We start from the raw sequence: 25,538 nt of genomic DNA, 5'->3' as shown, positions 1-25,538 counted from the left end.
TTCTTCAACACGTCTGTCTCCTCAGGCATGTCCACTAGTTCTCACTCCATCCAGCTGGGGGGCCTCTGGACTGGGCCAAGCTGCCCCTATCATTTTCCTGAGTGACTGACTGACCTACCTACCGGTTCCATGTCCTCATGGTCTCCCAAAGTCTCGGCCATTTTCTGGCCCCTCACTGCCTCCTCAGCAATGAGCTCACTACCAACCCGTGGAGTGAATATGACTGAGGGTAAGGTCCTTAAGATCCCAAGGGGTTAAGTAAATTTTCAAATATCACATAGCTTGTAAGTGGCTCAGTCAGGATGTGAATCCACACTACTGGCCTCCAAAGCCTTTAAGCTTACCCATAATCCTCTGATTTCTCTCACCAGAGTGCCCATAATCCTCTGCTCTACTCCACTGGAATCCTCATAACCCTCTGCTATACTTCAGTGGAATACTCGCATAATACCCACTCTGCGGTACCTCACCAGAATACCCACAATCCTTTGCTGTCTCTCATCAGAGTACACACAGAACAAAAGAACCTTTCCATTTATCTGAATTTTAATCTCTTTTAAGGACCAACTCAGGGCTTCCCATGTGGTGTAGTGGTGAAGGATCTGTGTGCCGACGCAGGAGACAGGTTCAGTCCCTGGGTTGGGAAGATCCCCTGGAGTAGGAAATGGCAACCCACTCCAGTATTCTTGCCTAGAAAATTCCATGGGCGGAGGAGCCTGGTGGGCTACAGTCCATGGGGTCGCAAAGAGGCGGACACGACTGAGCACGCACGCCAGCCCACATGTGAGTAACTCAACTCTTACCTTCCCGAGAAGCTCAATGTGCTTCCTAAACATGAGCCAGGAGGTTGGCTACGTTGAGGAAAATGCTGGTGATACGTTAATGAAAATAAGACCCTGGTTGGAAGAACTTTTACCATGATGAACAAGAAAGGAAAAATATACAGCTGAATATAATGCCTTGTAGCACAGTGGTTCTCAACCCAGATCACATTAGAATTGGTCTGTGAAGATTATAAAAAATCCTCATGCCACACCCTTGATCAATGAAATCAGAATCACTGGGATGGAACCAGGACATCACAAATTTTTTTAACTCTTCAGATGATTACAAGGCACAATCAAACATGAGGACCACTAGCAGAGAATGTAACTAATGCTACCCTGCAAGACTATAGGACTCGGAATAAAAAGACCAAGTGTACCGTGCCTGACACCGTATGACACCTGTAAGTCAACCACCTCTGCAGAACTCAGTTTCTTCATCTGTAAAGTGTACTTGAACTTTTTGACCTTCCTATTTTGAAAGGTTAATACGAGGATCAAATCAGATGATGCTGTGAAACTATAAGCTGTATATACTAATTATTACTGTGGAAATTTTGACTACTGATCCTCCAGTGTTGATGTTTAAATGCTCTGGAGAGAAGAGGTAATAAAAATTTAAAGAGAAGAAATTATCCAATAATAGTTGGATTAGAAAAAATTAGACATAATTACTCAAGATGTTCAAGCTGGTTTTAGAAAAGGCAGAGGAACCAGAAATCAAATTGCCAACATCGGCTGGATCATGGAAAAAGCAAGAGAGTTCCAGAAAAACATCTATTTCTGCTTTATTGACTATGCCGAAGCCTTTGACTGTGTGGACCACAATAAACTGTGGAAAATTCTGAAAGAGATGGGAATACCAGACCACCTGATCTGTCTCTTGAGAAACCTGTATGCAGGTCAGGAAGCAACAGTTAGAACTGGACAAGGAACAACAGACTGGTTCCAAACAGGAAAAGGAGTACATCAAGGCTGTATATTGTCAACCTGCTTATTTAACTTACATGCAGAGTACATCATGAGAAACTCTGGGCTGGAGGAAGCACAAGCTGGAATCAAGATTGCTGAGAGAAATATCAATAACCTCAGATATGCAGATGACACCACCATATGGCAGAAAGTGAAGAGGAACTAAAGAGCTTCTTGATGAAAGTGAAAGAGGAGAGTGAAAAAGTTGGCTTAAAGCTCAACATTCAGAAAACTAAGATCATGGCATCCGGTCCCATCACTTCATGGCAAATAGATGGGGAAAGAGTGGAAACAGTGGCTGACTTTATTTTTCTGAGCTCCAAAATCACTGCAGATGGTGATTGCAGCCATGAAATTAAAAGATGCTTACTCCTTGGAAGGAAAGTTATGACCAACTTAGACAGCATATTAAAAAGCAGAGACATTACTTTGTCAACAAAGATCCACCTAGTCAAGGCTATGACTTTTCCAGTGGCAATGTATGGATGTGAGAGTTGGACTATAAAGAAAGCTGAGCACTGAAGAAATGATGCTTTTGAACTGTTGTGTTGGAGAAGACTCTTGCAGAGTCCCTTGGACTGCAAGGAGATTCAACCAGTCCATCCTAAAGGAGATCAGTCCTGGGTGTTCATTGGAAGTTTCATGTTGAAGCTGAAACTCCAATACTTTGGCCACCTGATGCAAAGAGTTGACTCATTTGAAAAGACCCTGATGCTGGGAAAGATTGAGGGCAGGAGGAGAAGGGGATGACAGAGGATGAGATGGTTGGATGGCATCACTGACTCAATGGACATGGGTTTGGGTAGACTCTAGGAGTTGGTGATGAACAGGGAGGCCTGGTGTGCTGAGGTTCATGGGGTTGCAAAGTCAGACATGTCTGAGCGACTGAACTGAACTGACTCAAGAGAAATACAGCCTAATTCATATCTTAAGGATTATATTTACAGTTATTTTGTAAATGAAATAAAAAATGATTGTTGAAGAACACTTGCAATGGCATTGTTTCCAGATCATCACTTACAATAGAAGCTTACTAATTCAGACTAAGGTATAGACTTGGCTTTAATGGGGAGAAATGAATTTATTCTGCTACATTAATTTAGCATAGACACAAAATTTATCAGGGTGCAGTGGTAAACCTACCCAACAGAATGCATTTGAAAAAACATATATTTTGATTGGTTTACAAAACAAAGGAATCATCATGAATTGTTTATAAATACTTGCCTGTTTATTTAAACAGGTAAGAGAAGAATATAAGTCATTATAAGACCTGACTTAATATGCTTACTCTAAAATTTCCTTTGAACTTCTCAGTTTGATACCTGGTGAATTTCACAGAAAGTATGCAGTAATGACATTAGGGTAGTAGACCAGACCCACAGCATGACAGTATCAGCCTGATATTTGGGTTCTAAGAGTATCATGGCAGGAAGACAAAGAGGTTTCACTCTCCTTTGTATGTATATAGCACTTAGCAAAGGAGATGCCAGTTCAATTCCTGGGTTGGGAAGATCCCCTGGAGAAGGGATAGGCTACCTACTCCAGTATTCTTGGGCTTCCCTGGTGGCTGAGACAGTGAAGAATCTGCCTGCAGTGTGGGAGATGTGGTTCAATCCCTGGGTTGGCAAGATCCCCTGGAGGAGAGCATGGCCACCCACTCCAGTACTCTTGCCTGGAGAATCCCAATGGGCAGAGGAGCCTGGTGGGTCGCAAGAGTCAGATGTGACTAAGAAACTAAGAACAGCACAGCACAGCACTTGGCAAGCCATAGAAATGACGGTGGAAATCTGCAAATTGATTTTGCTGACTTTCTTTTCCCTTCTGTACCCCTATGCGGCTTCCTAACACTTCTTTCCCTTGGCACTTCTCTCCATGGTGTAGCCTCAGGCAGACTTAATAAACATAGAGGATTATAAGCTCCTAAATTACTCTAGGAAAATTATTTTCCTGTCTCCTTTCCTTTCATCTCTCAAGCTCCAAGTTCCAGTTTTCTGAGATGAGTTGATAGAGCAAAGCATACAGATATAACTGGTTCCCGCTAACATCTGAAGGACCTTCCCTTAAATATTTATCTTCTTGACTCTTTATTTCTTACATAGAATGATATTTTAATGGATGAAATTTCAGAGAAACGTATCTGAGTGAGAAAATATTGGTAGATAGGGTACAGGGATGACAAAATTGCATGATGGGAGAAGATATCATTAAAAAGGCCAATCATGTCAGGCAACATGATCCTGGGTTTAGCTCCCCTGAAATGTCCAGACTGCTTCAATGCAGACTGCAGACCCCTGGCCAGACCATCTTCCTCTCAGCCCATATTCAGTGATTCTTCTTCATTGCCATGCTGTGTTGACTGTGCAGGCAAGATCAATAAGGACAATATAGCTGAAAGGTTACAGTATAAGAGAGATTTCAGCAATAAAAGTTTTTTTCTCCTAGCAAGCACTTTCCACTTTCTTTACTATTTTCTAATTCCAACATTGTCCATTTTTCCATACACATAATTTTATCTCCATTTCATAAAGCATTGATAAGCCAAGCCCTAAAAAACAAGAAAATTTTTGTTTTGTAGCCTCAGGTGAGTTAAGAAAATAGGATCAAAGTTCAAGGATTGGTATCATCATGATTTTGCTCTGTTCAAATTCATCTATTTTCTAAGAGGAAGAAATAACTGATATGACTGGTTGATGATCTGATGTGCCCAAAGTATTAGACAACCCACACACTTAGGAAAGGGCAACATCTTTTGATTTCTACCCACACAACCTCCCAACCTGAGACCCCACTTGGGGTTTCCAAAACCCTCTGCTAGGATGAGCTGAGGAAAGCAGCTCACCTATAGGAAGAGAAGGTGATTTTTCAGGGCACCATCTTATTCATAGGTTATATTTGTTTTAACAGAGAGTCCGTATTCTGCTTTTACTTGGTAAGAGTTCAACTCTGGGTCAAAATATCCAACGGGGAACGTATTTATGTCTGCACATAGAATGCAGGCAGAAATTGAGAATGAGAAAGAAGAGTCAAACCCTATTAAACCAGGAATTTAAAATTCCCAAGGAGAGAAGTAACTACTAAAATTCTGAGTGATATTTGAAGCCCCTCTACTTCTTTCAAAGTATTTCATAGACTTTGAAATTACAGAGGTGAACCCTCTCCTTAGTCAGTGTGCTAACAAAGATTGTTTTCAAAACTTCTGGAATTCTGGAAAGTACTTCTGTAGGGTGTGAAGTCATACATTCATCATACAGAATACTCTCAAAGAGAAAAGGGATATTTTACGAAGGACAATGAGTTTGACCATACTGATGACACTTTTTGCCTTTAAGAAATTCTCCCTCTTTTGTCTAAACTTAATACATGAACAGAACATGTCCCCTTAAAATAAAAGAGGAAGGAAGAAAACCGCTTCCTCAAGGAACATTTTCAGCCCTTTAAAACTTAACACACAATAAAAATACTCCCTTTATTACCATTATCCACTTCAGCAGCAATTCAAAGTTCACAGCAATTCAGAGAAAAGGCCAAAATTTCTTCAAACAGAATCAAACGCACTTGAGACTTCCTGAGATTACAGGCCATACACATAAATAAAAGCACTCAATAAAAATATTTCCCATTCCACTGTGTGTCAGAATTTTATAAATACCTGTGTAAAGACTTAACTAGTCTCTCAACAGACACTCAGTTGAATTTCAGATCATTTCCCCCCACTGGGGAGGCAATGAAATCAAAATCATTTCCCCCCAGGGGGGGAGAATGTACTCACAGAATGTACTCACTGGTGACCTATGGATTTGCATTTGTTTACCACATTTTGTTTAGGCAAAAAAAAGGAAAAGAAAGAAACAAACACTTCTGAATAACCAGTATGAATTACAGCAAGCTCTCTGTAGAGTTCTAAAGAGTTCAAATCTCTTAGCTAATTAACTGCCAGGGCATTTACTGAAGTAAGTACTGTGAGTGAAAGAATCGGCAGAACAGATGCAGTACAAGTGCACGTAACACTCTGAACTTCATCTCCATCCCCTCCTTTGCAAAATGAGGAAATCAGGGTAGTGGTTTGGATGGGTTTTGAGGTATCTCACTGGTCTCCAACACATCTGTGGACCAGAGAAATCAAAATGACCCATCAGACTCAGAAATAACCAAAAAAAGACAGACCGTTCTAAGGAAGATATAAAAAGTTGCCTGCATAGCTGAATCTAAGGTTTCCTAAGGTGATCTGTATACTCAGCCAGGAAACAGAGACTGGAATTTTGCTGCTCCTGAGAACCACAAAGAGAAGTTTTGTTTTCCATTTACATATGTTCACAAAAACAAAATGAGATTATGTTAGAAGCTTGGAAATCCACACTTTTAAATATAGTAGGAATAGTGTTGCTTTGAAAAGATTTCTTAGAAAGGAATCTTTTGTGATTATTTAATTTTTCAGCCCTAACTTTTCTTTCCAGGGCACTCAAATTTTTTTATTTGGCTAAAGTACATTTAAGTAATTATAGGAAAAGAAGGTAAAGTTTAAAGCAAACAAAACAAAAATCCTATCTCTGATAAGAATAATCATTTACAGACATTTCTCCAAAGAAGAGATCCAGATGGCTAAAAGACACATGAAAAGATGCTCAATGTCACTAATTACTAGAGAAATGCAAAATAAAATTACAGTGAGATATAACCTCACACTGGTCAGAACAGACATCATCAAAAAAATCTATAAACTGTAAATGCTGGAGAAGGTGTGGAGAAAAAGGAACCCTCCTACGCTTTCCATGGGAATGTAAATTGGTGAAGCCACTATGGAGAGCAGTATGGAGGTTCCTAAAAAAAGCTAAAAGCAGAGTTACCATATGATCCATTAATCCCACTCCTGGACATATACCTGGAGGAAACCATATTTTGAAAAGATTCATGCATCTCAATGTTCATAGAAACACTATTCACAATAGCCAAGACATGAAAGCAACCTAAATGTCCATCAAAGATGAATGGATAAAGAAGATGTGGTATGTATATACAATGGCTTGTTACTCAGCCATAAAAAGAAAACCATTTGCAGCAACAAGGCGGGACCTAGCCTAGGGTTACAATACTAAGCGAAGTATGTCAGACAGAGAAAGGCAAATATCACTTATATGTGGAGTCTAAAAAAAAATGGTACAAATGAACTTAATACAAAACAGAAACAGACCCAAAGACATAGAAAAAAAAATTATGATTACCAAAAAGAGGAGGGGAGAGATAAATTAAGAGTGTGGGATTAACATATACACATTACTATATATAAAATAGACGATCAATAATAACTTACTGTATAGCACAGAGAATGATACTCATTATTTTGTAATAATCTATAAGGAAAAAGAATCTGAAAAAGAATATGTGTGTATGCAAACACACACACACACACACACACACAAAACCTACACACTTTGATGTATACCTGAAACTAACACAACATTGTAAATCAACTACACTTCAGTTAAAAATTCTAAATTATGAACTAATGTTAACATCTCTGCTAGGCAGGATTTAGGCTTCAACAAGAAAGACCCCAGCCTGTGTCACATGTTTTCTGGGTACATAAAAGAATCTGGATATGTATTGGATGTTTGACAGATTTTAGAATGACTAGAAAGATTTCCTTTCCCCAAGCATCAGCTGCTTAATCACATCTAATACTACCTTTTAAGGAACTATTTAAGGAAAAATTCATTTTGATTTTCAATTAGGTCATTTAGGATGGAAATAACTGGGCTATCAGACAGTAATGCTTTAAACACAGGCTAAGGGATCAATGACTGAGCTTAGACCATCACTGGAAGAGATGGAGCTGGGCTCAGATGCCACACAGCCCAGGGCTCTCCACAAAGATGCACAGAGTAACGGGGTGAAGAAAACTGGCTGTGGACCCCGTTACAACACTGCGGTGCACTGCTGGGACGAGGGCACCTCCTGACAAAGCTCCGCACTCCACCTGTGTGGCGACCTACTCTGCCTGCCAAGAGGGTGCCAGGTCACTCAAGGGACATAACCCTGGTGATACGTAACTTTGGGCAGGCGGTCTAACAGCTCTGTGCCTCCATTTCCTCTTTTGTAAAATGGAGACATTTCAAATGGTTCCTGTGAAAATTCAGTGACCTCACACTTGTGAAATGACTGGATTGTGACCAGTACATAGCTGCTCAGCACGTGTTAGAAGCAGGGGTCGTGGTGTTGTAGGTGATGTGCTTTGTATAGACCAGGTCTCACAGGGTTGCACAGAAGCATCAAAATCTCAGAGTTCTAAGAGCAAGAAAAAACACACAAAATCATTTTTCTGTGCTGAGGGTTGTGGCCCTGAGTCTAGCACATGTTTTACTTAATCTGCATTAAAAAAATATATATATATATATATGTATATATACAAGCCATTATTTATGGATTAAGAAACTGCTCATTAAAGTTGAACTCTCATCTTCTTTTGAAACATCTGTCCATATTGTTTACATTCTGAGTCATCTGAATCTGCTGCAGTGAGACTGTGACTGCTGCCTTTAGACCAGACAGACTCTTCGGTCAGTTTGCCACAGTGTCCATCACTATTGCCCTTTGACAATAAACCAGGTGTATGATGTTACTGTGGTTTTTAAAACCAAGGCTTTTTTGCCTTTGAATAACAAGCACCACATCTTTCTGTACCTATTTCCTTATCAAAAGTGGGAAAATAGTATGTAACCCTCCAAGAGGACACACAATTGCTCTCATACCTAGCCCATTTTAAACATTTGTATTATTTGGCAACTGTAGGTTTTTGGGTTTGTGATTACTAACCTAGTCCCAAACCTCTTCATTCACACACACACACAACATACACACACACAATCTGAGGTCAAAAGTCATGTTAGTGGCAGAAGCTATATCCATATGCAGGTCCCTTTCCACCCCTCATTTCTGTTTGCACTTACCTGTCCACTTTTTTCTTTCTAAATAAATGAGCTAACGTGGGTTCAATTCATGTTCCATAGAGAGAAGCAGAGACAAGAAGAAATCTATCAGCTACAACAAAGCAACACAAAAGGTAGCTACAGACACAAGAGGACTCTAATGGGTAATGTATCATCAGGATTAAGATTCTCTGTATCTTAGGTTGCCTAGGTTGAAATATTTTGACAGATGAAGCTGAAGGAGTAATGGCCTCTCAACAAACTGCTCCATTTCATTTATGCTTAATTGCCCTTGCTCATATTGAATCATGAATGTTTTATCTAATATGCTTCCAAACTACTCAACTAAATGAAATGGTTACAGAGGTTTCAGGAATACACTGTATGACACAGAAGAAACCCCCAAATGCCTAGGAAAAAATGAGTTAGAGAAAGAAAGAGAAGAGGAGAGAAACAGCAGATGTTTCTCCTTTTCAGCCTCCTTTACAGAAAATCCTTTGAAGTCTTTTATTATTTTCCTGTAATGAAAGGAATCTGTCCAAGGTGCTAGGCATGTCACTTTCCCTCCGCATATCGATAATATTTCTCTCACACATGGGCTTGTCTCTCCCACAAAAGAAATGTCAGGTACAAATATTATATGGCTTATTAATTGATTTCACTTTCCTTTCACTGATTTTCTGTATTTTGAGACAAGGATTCTGTGAGCAGGGAAGTCTGTGTCTGTTCCCTTCTGCACCATCTGATTATCTCACTGGTAACTTCTCAGAGTCATTCCATGTATCTCACTTAGGAAAGGCTGAGATTTCTTTCTAGTTCTACTACTTAGCATTTACCAGAGTTCAATCAGGCTTCTTTGAGACTCATCCTTAAAAATGAGCAGGATAATATCTACTTTAGAGACTGCTAAAACGAACAAATGAGACCCATTCTGTGTAAGCACTCTGACAACTGTAAAAGCACCAAACGCATGTGTCCTGACAGTCACAGTTGTATTAAAATACCAGAGATATAAGATGCTCTGTGAAAGGCAGGCTGTGGTGCACATGACTCTTGAGTTCATGACCTCAGAGGCTAAAGGGAAAGGGAAATTGATTATTGAAAAGAAGTCCTACGCAGGAGCAGAGTCTCCAGGGAGAGCAGAGCAGTAGGTGTGGTGGCATCTTCCTTTGTGTTCCCAGAACTTAAGCAGGCTGCTCTCTGGGCTCCTATCACAGTGTGGCACGTATTCAATTATCTGCCTTTCCTCCCTAGTTTCCAGCATCCTGTAAGCTGAGCTTTCCAAGAGAAGGCATCTTTCTATCTCCAGCACTTAGCGTGGTGTCAGCTAGGTACCTCCAGCCTGCTAGATTAATGTGCTATTTACTGTAGTAGACAGAATAATGTTCCCTCACTTAAATGTTCACTTTCTACCAAGCCTCAAAACCTGTGAATGTGCTTCCTTTACCTTCTATGGCAAAAGAGACTTTGCAGATGTGATTAAATTAAATATCTGGAGGTGGGGGATTATCCTGGATTATGAGAATGGGCCAAAAAAGGAGACATGATAATGGAACCAGAGTTTGCAGTGATGTACTCTGAAGATGGAGGAAAAGGCCAAAAGCCAAAGAATGCTAGAACCTGGAAAAAACAAGGAGATAATTCTGTCCTGAAACCTCCAGAAAGAATGTAGCCCTGCTGCTATTGTGATTTTAGACTCTGACCTCCAGAATTATAAGACAATACATTTGTGCAGTTTTAAGCCATTAAGTTTGCTACAACAGGAAACAATATACATAGTTTCATAAGTAAATAACTAATTCATATGAATGAAGGAGCAAGTAAATGAATGAATGGATAGAGCTTTAGGTGGACAGTGGAAAGGCCTAGGTTCAAGTCCCATTTAGCAAAGTAACTTGGGTTCCATGATTTCATCCCTCCAGAATTTATCTGCATAAGGACTTAAGGCCAAGGAGTCAGGCCAACTAGGGTTCAAATCCCTTCTAAGCTACTTCCAGCTGCATTTTGGGGCAAGAGCTCATCTCTGGGAGCCTATGTTCTCGTCTGTAAGGTGGGGATAATGATAGTACTTGCTGCACGGTTGTTGTGGAGACTAAGCTACAATCCAGTCCACAGTCAATGGGACCCTGAACTAGGTATATTTTAAACTGTGATCACATAAAAATGCTATTTATGTCACTTGATGCCCAAACCTTGAAATTATGCATATTCTCCAAATTAAAAAAAAGTCAGGAAGTGTACAGTGACAAAGGTGGTGAAACCACTGATAGCCACAGGCAGGTTTGTGTTAGCTGCTGAACAAAAACAACTACTGACTTTCCAGCAGGTCTAGGTGAAATTATACAAGCTCTAAATGATACAAGTAACCAACTCTGAGAAGTCTTCAGGAACATGCCCCTTGAACAAACTAGGACTACCTTTCAATGCATGCCAGCAATTAGCAGGGGACTGGAACCTAGAAAGCTATTACGCTACTGTTACTATATTAACTCAAAGATAAAAGCTTCAAGACAAACATTCCCACAATGGAAAATAAAACCCACTTCGGCCTTCCTGTGGACCTCAACTCTGCATGGGCCTCTGGTTCATGTCAGAGAAATCTTACTGTTGGAAAATTTGAGTCAGGTGTGCCAATAACCCTTCATATTATGAAACAATAAATTTCCCAGCTCTTACCCCAAAGACTACGACCTCAGATAGTGTTAACTATGCAGTCCACTGGCTTCATCACATACAACTTGCACAACTGGTTTTACTTCTATTCCCATATTTAGAACATTTTGATGACTGAGGTGACAGGGACCTCCCTGGGACTCTCTGTTCTCATGTCCTGAATCCCCAGAGGACAAAGTTGTGCCTAATTCACAATAAAAACTCAATAAATAACTTTTAATTTATAAATGACCTCTATGGTTCATAACCCAAATTCCTCTCCCATTTTCCTAATAATGAACCTAAGGCCAATGAGACCAATAGCTGAAAAACTCCTTCTGTGGAGCATGAATTTCATGTTAGTAACTGTCTCCTCTCTAGAGAGAAGAGTTGACTTCCCAAATCTAACAGACTGGACTATTAAGAGGAAAGAAGTTTTCCGTTGTTTTTTTTTTTTTTGGAGTTTGGAGTAGAGAAATGTTTATTGTAGGGCAATGCAAGGAGATGGGTGCTCAGTCAAGGTCCAGGTCCTGGCTGAGAGGAGGCGGATCTCAGCTGGCAGTCCCCCAGGGCCATGCACCCAGACCCTGCCCAGCTGTTGTTGCTGAGGGAGCCAGGCGTTCAGGACCCATCTGGTCCTCAGACTCCTCAGATGGCACAGGCCAGGCACCAAAGGCCGAGACCCAGGCAGACTCCCACTGCTATTAGGTCACAGAGGTGGGGATGGGCGAGAGATTCAACACCAACTCAAGGGCTGGACAGCCTTGGCCAGAGCTCTGGGGCCCTGCAGGGCACAACCCCCAGCCTGTTCCCTGGGCTTCGCCTCCTCCCCGCTCACCTATGGCCTGAGGCCTCTTACCTCACTCTCCTCCTAAGGACAACCCCTCCATTGACTATTGGCTGAATGGGCCCGGGTATTCTCCTTAAAATTGAGACGCATCAACGAAAAGGGGGGAATTGTAACAGAGCGGGGCAGCGCACAGCCCTTAGCAGGCAGCCATTGTTGGGTGCCATTACCACACAACACATGACCAGGCAATGGTTACCAGTTACCCCGAGACCACTAACGCCGGAAGGTTACAGCGAGGTGAGAGGGCCCGCTCGCCATTCGTCAGCGCCACAGTGGGCCCCTCCCCCAAGGAACAACTCTCAAAGAGGAAACAGCTTTTAAAACACACTTTTAGAAGTCTCTGTTTTTCTAAGAAGCTTCTGGTTTCATAAAATGAATTCTGATGGTAAGTGTCTACACCACAGATTTGGCTAATAAGTGGTAAAGAGATAAGCAAAGAATGATTAAGAGAAAATAAGAACCTGGGTGAAACAGAGCCCCAGAGAGGACACTGGAAAAAGCACAGAAGGGATGCTGAGTCACTTAGTTCTAACTGAAGCCAGGTGTTACCATGAGGGCAGAGGTGTTACCAGGGGGCAGAGAATATGATTCTTTAAGGTTAAACAGAACCATTTAATGCAGAGTCAATCTGATATTTTTTTTTTTTACTTATACTTCAATTTTCTGCCTCAAGAAGAATCTAAACCTTTCCCCTAGAAATAGATTTCAGTGGTTTTTCTACTGTCTTTATGGAGCTAACTTTAATCTCCTCTGAATTAACTTAAGTCAACACCTTGCATTGTTTTCGCTGGAGATGGAGAACAGTTGTCTCCGGTGTCAAATTGTAGCCCTGTAGATGTCTCAAGAGTCAATGATTTAGGACACAGACTAGCGACTTCCCCAGTAGCTCAGCTGTAGAGAAACAGCCTGTAAGTGGCAAAGAGATGGTAGATTTGATCCCTGAGTCGGAAAGATGCCCTGGAGAAGGAAACAGCAAACTCACTCCAGTATTCTTGCCTGGAAAATACCAGAGGGCCGGGGGGCTCCAGTCCATCGGGTCACAAAGAGTCAGACATTACTTAGAGACTAAACACTCACATAGACTTCTTAAGGCTAACTCTACCTAGATTTCTTAACTTTATATGATACTGTGACTTTTATTATCAGATTCCTCTCAATATTGTCATCATAAATTGGGTTGCAGAGCTCAGAACCTGTGAATTCAGGGAAGCTAGTGTGAAATGACCTTTACCACCTGTGTTCCTTTCTTTGCCTCTCCAAACCCACTTGCTTTCTTAGCTAGCGAAAACCTGGGGTTGCCCAGTGATCACCTTAAACTTTGACCCATTCCCTTGACGTTTTTAGCTTTAAAAAGCTGTCTATGAATAGTTGTGCAATGGATATTGGGTGTTTATTTGTGATTTTAAGGGCATTTCAATAAAAGTCTTCCATTGACCTAGATAAAATGCCTGGGCCTCTTTCTGCTGTCAGAGTCTTCTCATCTGTGTGACCAACTTGGGTCATGCTCAGATTAGATGCCCAGCTTCCTGGCCTGGTCACCTTGATAGTGTTGTTTTATTTTAAAGATTTATTTATTTTTGGCTATGCTGGGACTTCACTGCTGTGCATTGGCTTCTCTAATTGTGGAGAGCAGGGCCTACTCTCTCGGAGAAGACAATGGCACCCCACTCCAGTACTCTTGCCTTGAAAACCCCATGGACGGAGGAGTCTGGTAGGCTGCAGTCCATGGGGTTGCTGAGAGTCGGACACGACTGACTTTCACTTTTCACTTTCATGCATTGGAGAAGGAAATGGCAACCCGCTCCAGTGTTCTTGCCTGGAGAATCCCAGGGACGGGGGAGCCTGGTGGGCTGCCGTCTATGGGGTCGCACAAAGTCGGACGCAACTGAAGTGACTTAGTAGCAGCAGCAGCAGGGCCTACTCTCTAGTTGCCGTGCAAGGGCTTCTCATTGAGGTCGTTTCTCTTGCAGAGCACCGGCTTCAGGCACTCAAGTTTCAGTAGTTGTGGTGCGTGGGCTCAGCAGCTGTAGCTCATAGGCTCCAGAGCTCTAGGTTCAGTAGATGGGGCGCAGGGATATGGTTGCCATGCAGCATGTGGGATTTTCTAGAAGCAGGGATCAAATCCATGTCTCCTACATTGGCAGGTGGCTTCTTAACCAATGGATCACCAGGAAAGCCCCTCATTTTACTAGTGCTAAAGCACCAGGGGATAAGGGTTATCAAAAGGTGACAACTTGTTAGGCTACTGACCACTGACTCTCTTTGGATGTCTATAGGCTTCATGTGGCCTGAGGCGCAAGCCCGCACGCATAAGCGGAGCAGACAGGCATAACCTCAAGCAGATCTTGAGCATCCTGGGATTGTCTTCCTCTCCAGGAGCCTGTCATGCACACTCACCCCATTGCCCCTTTACATAGGCTTCCCTCTGCCTGGAATGTTCTTCCTCTTGTTTTTCTATTCCTCAGGCCCACCTCATATGTGAGAGCACCGAGAAGCATTCCTTACCTCCCTGAACAGAAAGAAGTACTCCCTCCCCTTTGTTCCCAGATACCTCTTTTACAACCCTGGTCAGAATTCTGCAATACTTCTGTAGGTCTCTCTGCATCACTATAAACTTACTTTTTGCACTCTCATACAACTAAATCTATGATTCTTTTTTACAAAGTACAAGAAATGAAAGAAGGAAGTAAACGTGTATAGGATTCCTCAAACAGAGGTAACTGGGGTGGCTCTCGGCACTGGGGTGAGACCATCCTTTCTTATTTATCTCCAGGTTAGGGTGGACAGAGATAGAGAAATCTGAACAAGACAAGCTGGCCAGTTCCCAGCCAAGAGCAAGACATGTGCTGTACCTGATAGACCATTATATTAACAGTTTCTTCTTTTTTCTGTTCTGGAGGTCCTTGACTCTGTAGTAGATTTCGTACAGTTTCTTCCATCCTGAAAAATGAACAAACAAAAATAGATAGATAGATAAAAAAATAATTTAAGAAATGTTTCCTATTAACATGGGTCTTATTCAGTAAGTAGAAATCATTCTTCAGCAAATGATTCCCTAAGCTTAAAGCCTAGAAGTCTCTTTTCTCTCCTCTCTCCTTCATCCCCTGTATTAAGAATCTGTCCTAAGTCCTCTACAATCATTTTACAGAGTGGCCTTGGCTTCTCTCTCTTTCTGTTTACCATTCAGGTCTCTACCCTTGGACTCTCATGTCTGTACTCATGCAAACATCTTCCAACATCCCTCTTCACTTTCAATTTGACACAATGTCACTCCAGTAATCTTTCTGAAATACTCTTTTGATATTTAAAAAATTAATTTTCAAAGTCAACAAATCCTACATGAATGCATTTTCACCATTAATATACCATTACATCTTTCCATGGTGATCTTTCTATGTCAGCACACAAAGATCTACTTTATTCTTTTCAACTACTTCCTAGTATTCCATAATGTGAATGTACCATAAATTTTTAAACATTCCTCTGCTGATGGACTTTAAATTGCTTCAAATTTTTTGCTATTTCAATTAATAAATATCTTCACGAATACATCTTAATGCACATTTATGAATATTTCTATGGGTCACATTATACCATATATTGTATGCCATAACCTTATTAAGTACCCAAGTCAAAGTACCCCTCCCCAATACCTCCCCGCTTAAGCCCAAAAGAGAAGAGTAAAATGCACACACTCATTTCCATTTCCAGACATTGTCTCAAGCTGTTACTACTTTCTGGGATGCCAACAGCCTTTCGTCTTCTCATGGGCCATCCATCTTTCAAAATCCACCTCAAGTTTTACTTCCTAAGAGATTTCTTATTAGTACCCTACTTCTGTGAATTCTTACAACCCTATACTTATCCTTTCATTTAAAATTTCTCCATTCTAATCCTCACAGATTTCATGTATGCATGCTTTATCCTCTGAAGTACATTACAATATTTTGTATAGAACCATGTCATATATTCTTAATTTATCCTTCAATTCTGGATAAAGTAAACACTCAGAAGACATTATTATATGAATCTCTGGTTGATTCCTTTTTTTCTTTTAATATTAAATGCTTACTCTGTAACAAGCAATGAAAATGTATATTCAGACTGTATTCAAATGGCCTTGTCCTTGGGACTTATCCGTGAGGATTCTGAGAGCAGGCTGCCCGAATGAAACACACTGAACACAGCGCTCTTATGCCCAGACCCTGAGTCGGGTCTCTTCAAGCCCCATCCTGAAGCATGTATTCCAGAGACTCAATATGATCCTAGCTCAGAAGAGTTGTAGGGAGAAGTAGACAAAGCCCTCTCTCTTACTCGAGCATCTAGCAAGACAAATTAGGGGCCGTAAGGGTCTATGAATTCCTGAAAGTGGCAGGACCCTTACAGTAACCAAGGCAGTGTGGTTCAGAAAGCCAGCTTCTCATATGGCGCATCATTACTTAGCAGCAGAGAAAAGGCACTGCAGATGAGCTGGGCTAATCCAAACCTGTGTTGTAATTGGGGAAATTCTGCCCTCTCAGGGAGTGGAACCATTATCCTTTCAGGATTTGGAGAAGATGACGGACACTGATTACGAGTGTGCAGAGAATGATTTTTTTGCACATTTACACAAGCCACCTCTTCGTGAATCCATCCAGGAAAACAAAAATGTTCCCAATAGTTTCACATATCTCATTTTATTAATGATGATTAAGTAGTACTTTAAAATTGTCAAAGAACTCTCTCATGTATTAATCATTATAATGCACTTTTAGCTCAGTAGGTAGAGTCTGCCTGTAATGCAGGAGACGCGAGTCTGATCCCTGGGCTGGAAAGATCCCCTGAAGGAGGATATAGCAACCCCTCTAGTATTCTTGCCTGGAGAATCTCATGGACGGGGAAGCCTTACAGGCTACAGTACATGGGGTCACAAAGAGTCAGATGTGAATAAGCATATGGCAGTGGCAATGCACTTTTTAAAATATCATTATATCTCTGTGGTAGATGATAAAGCTGAGGCCCAGAAAGGTTACGTGGCTTACTTACACGATCATGGTTAGTTGGATAGGGAGTTAGGATTAAACTATTTTCATGACTGTAAAAACAGCATCTTTTTCCCACTAGGCTTTATTTACATTCAAGGAAATGATTTTAAATAAACAGGAGTCTTAACTGCTAATTAGGAGCTATATTTGTGAACACCTATTAGCTGCTAAACCCAAGAAAGCAAAAATATTATTTCTGACCTGAGGAGAGGTTAGAAAGGCCTGGTAGAAAAGACAAAGTAAGTTCAGGAGAAAAGAACAGGTGTGAAGAAGCTACAAATTCTGAAATAGTAAGTGATGAAAACCAATTTTTTTAATACTTCCTAATTTCATTTTATAGAAACAGAAACAACCTCTTTAATGGTAGTAGATTTTCCATGGTATTTGCTAAATCTATCATAAACAAGAAAAGTAGGGATTTCATTGGTGGTTCAGTGGCTAAGACTGAGTGCCCAAAGCAGGGAGCCTGAGTTTAATCCCTGGTATGGGAACTAGATTCCACATGCTGCAGCTGAAAGAAACTGCATGCTGCAAGGAAGACTGAAAATCCTACATGATGCAAATAAGACGTGCATAGCAAAATAAATAAATACAAACATTTTAAATAAGAAAAAGAGAAGGGTAATGATAATGTTAATAACTTGCCCAAGATCACTCAGCAGGTACTAGACTCTCATCTCCTAAATATTAATCTACTCTTTTCCTACCTTCGCAAAGAGACTGGAAGTCTTTCTCATGTCAATCCTTATTTTAATCATTTATATACAAATTTGGCTTAATTATGACCCAATAGGTAAAACTCAGTTAAAATAAAATCTTTTCTCTGTCATCAATAAATTAGAATACAATTCTGTTTCAGAGCATATCTTGCTGTTATCTTTTCTGTGTAATTAAAAATTCTATGCACGAGTTGCTGGATCAAAAAGAAAAACATTTATTCACCTTCTCCCCTTTCTTCTTGACTTCACAGTTTAAAAATTAAGAAAGAAAAATGAGGGTGTGTACAGAGAATTGTTAAAATAGAATCTCAAGCAGCCTAGACCCCACTGTGGACACTTTTCTGGCACAAATTCATGATTAATTAAAACCAGTTATATATCTAAGCTACAGCTTGGAACAGAGTTGTAGGGGCTCAGCTCAACTCTTGATAAAAAAAAAAAAAATTAAGTTGTCTCATCTTTTCACAACTTTTATGAATCTGGTGACAGAGAAATATTTTGAACTTTATAAGAATATACCATTATTTACTCCCTAATGACATTTTTAAAAGAGATTATCATTTAGTAAACTCCCTTATTTTAAAAATCAAAGACTGTAAAGCACCATCCATTGTAGTGTGATGTCCAGTGACACTTTATTTTGTTTTATTATTTTGGTAGCTGGTATATGAGTCTAGTCTGCACCCAGAACAATAACACCATCCGCTTCCCAAATGTGAACTAAAAATAATCCAATTCCTTTCTCCAGGTTAGGCATGGGCAGAGTTTTCTTGCTTGTAAGTTGCTGATTTGTTGAACGTATCATTAAACACTAACCTTAATTAACATCTTCTAGTTCTGATTTTTTCCCCACTTTTGTCTAACCTGAGTCGGACACGACTGAGTGACTGAACTGAACTGTCTAACCTGAAATTAAATCCTTTCATCCTCTGAGTATGGGTCAAGTAACTATCATAACTAAAAACTGCCTAGGCTAAAATTATACTTGGTGAGATGCAGTAAATTTTAATATTTATTAAGTGAACTATTTTTTAAAAGTTAAGTCCTATACACATCAGACAAACTAAATTCATATGCAAACAGTATATTTTAGATAACATAGATAAAAATGTAAGAACTGTATTTAATTAAAAACAGATTCCATGTTTTATGATATATATCACTTAATTACCACCACCACTATAGTATTTTCTCTAGGGGAAGAAAAAAAGGTTTTGCTTAAAAGGGGCACAAACTTAAAGTTAGAAAAAAAGGACATTAAAAAAGAATTCATGAGAATAACAATTCAAAACCACCTAAGAGCTGGATCAGTGAGAATTTGAAACAAAATCTCCCTATGCCCAGGGACCCACCTTTGTCACAGACTCCCTTTTAAAGAGCACATGACTGGGGAATTGTCAGTGGATCTGCACCCATGTCTTACAGAGACAGTCTCTCTGCACAACAAAAGAAGATTCTTCTGGAAGTAAATGTTCAAAGATAATAGTTTCCTGAATCTCTTCAAGGCAGGAAACAACCTAATAATGTCACAATTAGAGAATATGATTTGAGCCCTAAAGAACTTCATTCATTCAATAATGAAAGGATTATTAGAAAACAGGATCCCAGGGCACTCTGGGAGCAATTTATTCTAACAGCAGGTAAAGGAAAGTGAACTCGTCCACACTGCTTTCTTCCTCCCCAAATCTTGCCCTCTCTTTTGCCTAATGACACTCTGGGAACTGATCAGACCATTAGACTGAAGTGTTCTTTTGTGACTCTTGTGATCAAATATTCAGTTTAGTACGTCACTTTTGACAGAAATGGAACAAAATGAACACAAAAACAAGAAGTCACTCTCCCCAAATCAAATTAGTAACTCATAAGGCTCATAGTAACTCATAAGGCTCATAAAGCTGATCATGCTTTTTGTTTTTAAGAAGTATACTTTAACTTGTATATTTGCTGATGAGTTACATAAAATAATAATGAAATCACTAATGCAGTTTTTCAATAGTCCCTCATATTTTCTTATGTGAGAGGCCTCAAGATCATAACCCACCCACTTCTGCTAAAATGCCTGCCATATTCTCTTCATCTACACTGTGCAGTTTGTCGAGAGCTGCTGCTGTGACTTGCAAATTGCTTCTCCTTGTGTTTTACTGCATTTGACTCCCAATCCTCTCATTTTGAGAAAGTGTATCAGTTTAAGCAAGGAGACCTCCATGACTGAATTTCACTTTAAGACAAGAAGAAAGGGGCTGTGGTTCAAACAGAAAGAAGGCTGAAGGACCTGGGGCAGGGCAGCACCTCTCCTTCTCCTGGAGCCTCCTCCTTATGAAATCATGCCACATGACCCCATTTAGAGAACAGTAACCATCCTGCAAGGTCAAAGGCCATAAGGGGACAAGCATCCTTCTCACATCTGCTGGAGAAAAGAGAAATGCTTACAAGAAAGTCTTTCATTGGATGCCTATTAGCAGGGTTAAAAAGTTTAAGCATACTACCACTGGGGTATTTAGACAAAATACAACTCATTTATTTTGTATATAACCAAACGTCTTTTTCATGAGCCCCTACATGCTGACTAGCATTAACTTTTGTCTCAAATCTTACTTTAAACCCTAGACCTAGTCTAACATGATGGATTCTTAAAAAATTTTTTAAAATCCATTGAGAAGCAAGTGTCCATCAACAAGAGAATATATAAACAACTGTGTGACAGGCGTATCTTAATTAGATAGTTTCTGGGTTCAGTTATAGACCACTGAAATAAAGTAAATATCAGAATAAAAAGTCTCACAAATGGTTTCCTATTGCATATAAAAGTTATGTTTATTCTACATTGTAGCCTATTAAATGTACAGTAGCACTATATCTACAAAACCAGTATACCTTAATTAAAAATACTTTATTACTAACAAAGAAAAAAAGCTATCATGCAGGATTGACACAAACCTTCAAAATGTAGTATTTGGGAAGTATTATACAAAAGACTGAAGCACAATACAACAAAGTATGCCTGTATATTTCCTACATTGGAAGACTATTCAGCAATCAAAGGGAATAAGCTGATACATGCAGTGTGGAAGACTCTCAAAAACATTAGGATGAGGGAAAGAAGGCACACACCAAAGACTAAATACTACATGACTTCATTTATATGTAACTTTAGTACAGGGAAAATTAATTTATGATGTAAAATTTAACAATAGTGATTGTCAAGAGAGGGCGGGGGGAGGGGGCAAGGACTGACTGGTAAGGAACACAAGGAACTTCCTGGGATGATGCTAATGTTCTATTTCTCTCTAGGGGTTTCGATGGATTGCACAAATATAAGCACTTGTTGGAATTCATCCAATGCTACGTTTAAGATTTGTGTATATCATTGTACATAAATTTTACCCTGAAACAAAAAAGTACGGAATAAACAAATATGGAACTCTAGTTAGCAATATACATGCCCATATCTACATAATTTGGGCCAAAATATATCAATGCCTGAAATATACTATGAAATGCTTTAATGATTAGATAATGGATGGAGAGAGAGATGGATAAATGGCTAGATATGTAGTAGAGCAAGTACAGTAAAAGTGAATGGTAGAATCTAGCTGGTGGGTTTATAGTGTTTGCTATAAAATACATTCAACTTTTTCTGTAATTAAATTTTTTCATAATAAATTATTGACAAAGTTTTGTTTTTAAAGGTAGACCATTTATCGCTTGGATAGAAATGTAAAAGAGAAGCAACTGCTTTTCTTCCACAAATGGTTGCTAGGTGTATGCAGGATTGGCTGTGTGGATCTCAATCTTTACAGAGAAAGGAGATTTGGGTGTGGTGTAACCTTACACCTGGAGAGAAGTCACTTGTCTTCAGATTTGTTGCTGGTCCTTCTGCTTCTATGTGTGAAGGTCCTGAAGCTATTCCCAGTCTGTCTGTTCTGTTTGATTAGAGCCTGGAGGTCTCCATGGCACTCTGACCTTCACGTAGCTTCTGCTTGTGACACTATTCTGAATCTTGGCCACTTTCAAAAGTGAGTGTTCTGACCTGGTGGTTTGTCTCCAGACGCTGCTGCAGGAGTGCCCTTGATCTGCCGCAGGAGGCCCAGTGGGTCTCCAGGCAGCCTTGAAACCACACAGAATCTGAAGAAAGCCTGGAAAGGTAAAGCCCAGGATCTCCTTTGTACCTGAGCCTACTGGACCACTGTCCTTTCTTCACACTCTGAGCTCCTCTCCATCATAACCTCATAGCATCTTATTAATGCGTTCTGAGCTCCTTAACTTCAGCAACTGTCTTATTTCTCTCTGACAACTAAGCATAGCTAGTATTACTGAGTCACTGTTCAATAAGTTCTTTTTTAAGTGAGTGAACAAATGAATCTAAGAGTTTTTTCCCTCATTTGTTCCCTGGCTCCTTAAGACTGTCATTGCCCTACAGACCTATATGTAGATCTAACTGGTCAGAGAGAAGTCATAACAAGTGAGAGGTACCAGCAAGACTTAAAGCGGCTGGGACTCATGGGGCTAGGATGCAGGGCTCCTGGTCATTGGTAAAACAATCCGAACATCTCCCAGAAATAACTGCCTGCTATTTCTGTCATATTTAACATGCAGTCCACAGTTCATATGCTTCATCTGCAACTAATTAGCTTAGATAGTTAGGATATTATCCTAATGAGGCCAGGGTTCCCGATTCAGTCCCTAGCTTGGACACCCTTTACCACCTGGCCGACGAATCTCTGCTAAGAAAGACCAGTGTCCCACTGCTAAAGGAGAAGGGATCGGAGAATTATATTAATGAAGAACATATTTTGAATGGTCTCCCAAATTGTTTGCAAATAATTTGCTTTTAAATTTCTTTTTCCCATTCTATTTCCATTGCTTTTCTCAACAACCCTCCCTACCTCTCCATTTTAATTGCAGTGAAAAGCTTTCCTCAAGTTCAGGAGTGAGAGGAAAAGCTGACTAATTTTCAGTTTCAAGATGAAAACTGTTCATGTGGAAACTTTGCTGGTTTAGAACTGGGTTCTGCCCAAGTGCACCAACTTGTTTCCTTACCAAATAAGCTTCCTCACTTAGAAGCTAGCACATCTAAGCATGTAAGCAGGGACAATCCCCAGGTCGGCTGTGACTTTGATGTTTTCAACCCAATCTTTCCTTATTCTGGTTTTAATAGTTAGGAAGACTAAATATATGTTGACAATAACTAGAGACAGCACAGAAACTGAAATTTACTCTGGCTAAATGTGGGAGAGAGAGGATTTCTTTCTTCTTTCTTTCCTAGATGATATATATTTTTAATTCAGCACAAATTTTGCCAGAATAATACTGTTGCCCAGAAACCACAGTGCTCTTAATTCACTCATGGGGATTCAGGACCATTTATAAACAGATCGAAAGGTGCTAGTCTAATTTGAATTACTGCATCATATTCACTCCAGGGCCATCTGTATGTGAGCAGAAAGCAACATAAATTTCCTCATGGGCAGGCTTATCTTGATCCTGCATGGGGAGCTCACTGTGTGGAGAGAGGCAGATTTTAAGAAGGCAAGGAAGCACGGATATGCATTCAGGGGAAAACCCTCATTTCTCACATCGAGTTGAAGGGAATCTCCTGAATGTTGACAAGCAAATCTCAAGTGTCTTTGCACAACTGAGGCAGAACACAAAACTGTATTTATGGATTCATGTGCTTATAGAGTTTACACTAATCCAGAGATAGAGAATCCTGTGTGTGCTGGTGAATGCCAGAAAGATGTGTATCTCACTAGTTTTCACTGTCCTGAAGGCAGGGTTGGTGATGTTTCTCAAGAATCCACAAGAGGTCTACAAAATGGGTTACGTCTCTCAGTGGAGTCTGGTTTTTAACTAATGCAGTAATTATTAATATGATTAGCTTCATTAATACAAAATAATTAACAGTTAATACTGTCCCCCAGGTCCAATCTCAAAAGCTTGTCTCCTTTTTTTTTTTTAACTTTTTATTTTGTATTGAGGTATAGCTGATTAACAATGCTGTGAAAGTTTCAAGTGGACAGCAAAGGGACTCAGGGACACATATATATGAATTTATACTCCCCAAAACTCTCCTCCCATCCAGGCTGCCACATAACATTGAGTGGTGTTTCCTGTACTATACAATAGGACCTTGTTGCTTATCCATTTTAAGTATAGCTATGTGTACATGTTCATTCCAAACTCCTTAACTGTCCCTTCCCCCATCCTTGCCTCCCCAGTAATCATAAATCCATTCTCTAAGTCTATGAGTCTCTTTCAGTTTGTAAGTAAGTTTTTGTCTCTTTAACTTCTGCATCTACCCTTATGATGCGTCCTAATAGAATTCCTCAAAATAGTGAATTTCCACAAATACACCCAGATTTACTTGGTTTTTCTAAGATTTTGTTTTCTTGAGTAGTCTGAAGAATGAATATTCTTTGAGTTTGACACTGCCCAAAAAGAACTTTGAATTAACAAGACAACTACTTTTAATATAAATGGATTATTTAGCACTAGTGGTACAGAACCTACTGGGCCAATGCAGGAGATTTAAGAGACACGAGTTCGATCCCTGGGTTGGGAAGATCCCCTGAAGGAGGGCAAGGGAATCCAGTCCAGTATTCTAGCCTGGGGAACACCATGGACACAGGAGCCTTGCAGGCCACAGTCCATAGGGTTGCAAAGAGTCAGACACAACTGAAATGACTTAGCACAGCACTGCAACACATATTATTTAGGGTACAGATCTTTATAGCTCAGTAGCCAAAGGTTAGGGAAACTTTGAAGATAACAGACATTTCTATTTGTAATTGGTCCTCACTGTTTATTTTTATTGGCTGCTGATAATAGGAATAAAAATAGTTTAATGTGTCATGAGGATACATATTAAATTTTAAGTACAGGCTATTCTCTTTTAGAATATTAACTAGTTGGAGCATCATTTTCCCCATTTCTTAAAATGAGAATTTTATCATTTTACCTTGGTCAAGAAAACATAAAATGTGGACTGAGTCATCAAGATTTCTTTCTTGATTTGCACCATGCTTTTGAAAGCCTAAATCTAGTAATGTAAGGGTGTCAGGTACTCAAAATGAGGCCCACCATATGTTTATAATTTTTTCCACAGTTGTGACTGGCTCCTCACAAGATGGTTAAGACCCCCCAAGAATTCATCACACACTCTGTTTTATCATGCTTCAAAACCTACTTGGGATTTGACCCAGAAAAAAATGAAGAATTGAAAGACATGATTAGACTTGCTTCTCATTGGGAAATTAATCATGAATTTGGTTCTCACATTCCACATCTTAAAGACTCTTTTTCAGGGGCCCTTGAAAAATGAGAGTTAATGTTAAAGAGTCAAACCAACACTACACTGGATCTGAATAATGTCCAAGGCAGCACAGTAAGTCAGTATTTGTTGTTGTTGGGAATATAAGAGAAGGGCAGGAAAATCTAATTGACCATATTTGGGATCCAGTTATAGTGCTGAGTTTGGGGGCAAGAAAGTGCAATAGTAGCAAAGAGATGTTTTAAGAATCTATAAAATTGGCTTCTGGAGTCTCCTGGATGCCATAGGGCATTCTTCAATG

At 39.9% G+C, this 25,538-nt stretch overlaps 1 protein-coding gene across 10 annotated transcripts in view; it reads right to left on the bottom strand.

The window, feature by feature from the left end:
* Positions 1-25,538, bottom strand: part of NCKAP5 (NCK associated protein 5) — a 1,117,154-nt gene that overhangs the window by 335,104 nt on the left and 756,512 nt on the right. For all 10 annotated transcript variants that reach the window (XR_011491008.1, XM_070476293.1, XM_070476296.1 and 7 more), the window contains one exon: positions 15,077-15,164. Coding sequence is in view for 9 of the 10 variants with exons in the window: in XM_070476293.1 (XP_070332394.1) it covers positions 15,077-15,164 (88 nt within the window). In the remaining variant the exon portion in view is untranslated. The remainder of the gene's footprint in view (positions 1-15,076; positions 15,165-25,538) is intronic.

This window comes from Odocoileus virginianus, chromosome 13, assembly GCF_023699985.2.
Source record: "Odocoileus virginianus isolate 20LAN1187 ecotype Illinois chromosome 13, Ovbor_1.2, whole genome shotgun sequence".
Classification (NCBI taxonomy): Eukaryota; Metazoa; Chordata; class Mammalia; order Artiodactyla; family Cervidae; genus Odocoileus; species Odocoileus virginianus.
This window is presented reverse-complemented; position numbering and strand designations above follow the sequence as displayed.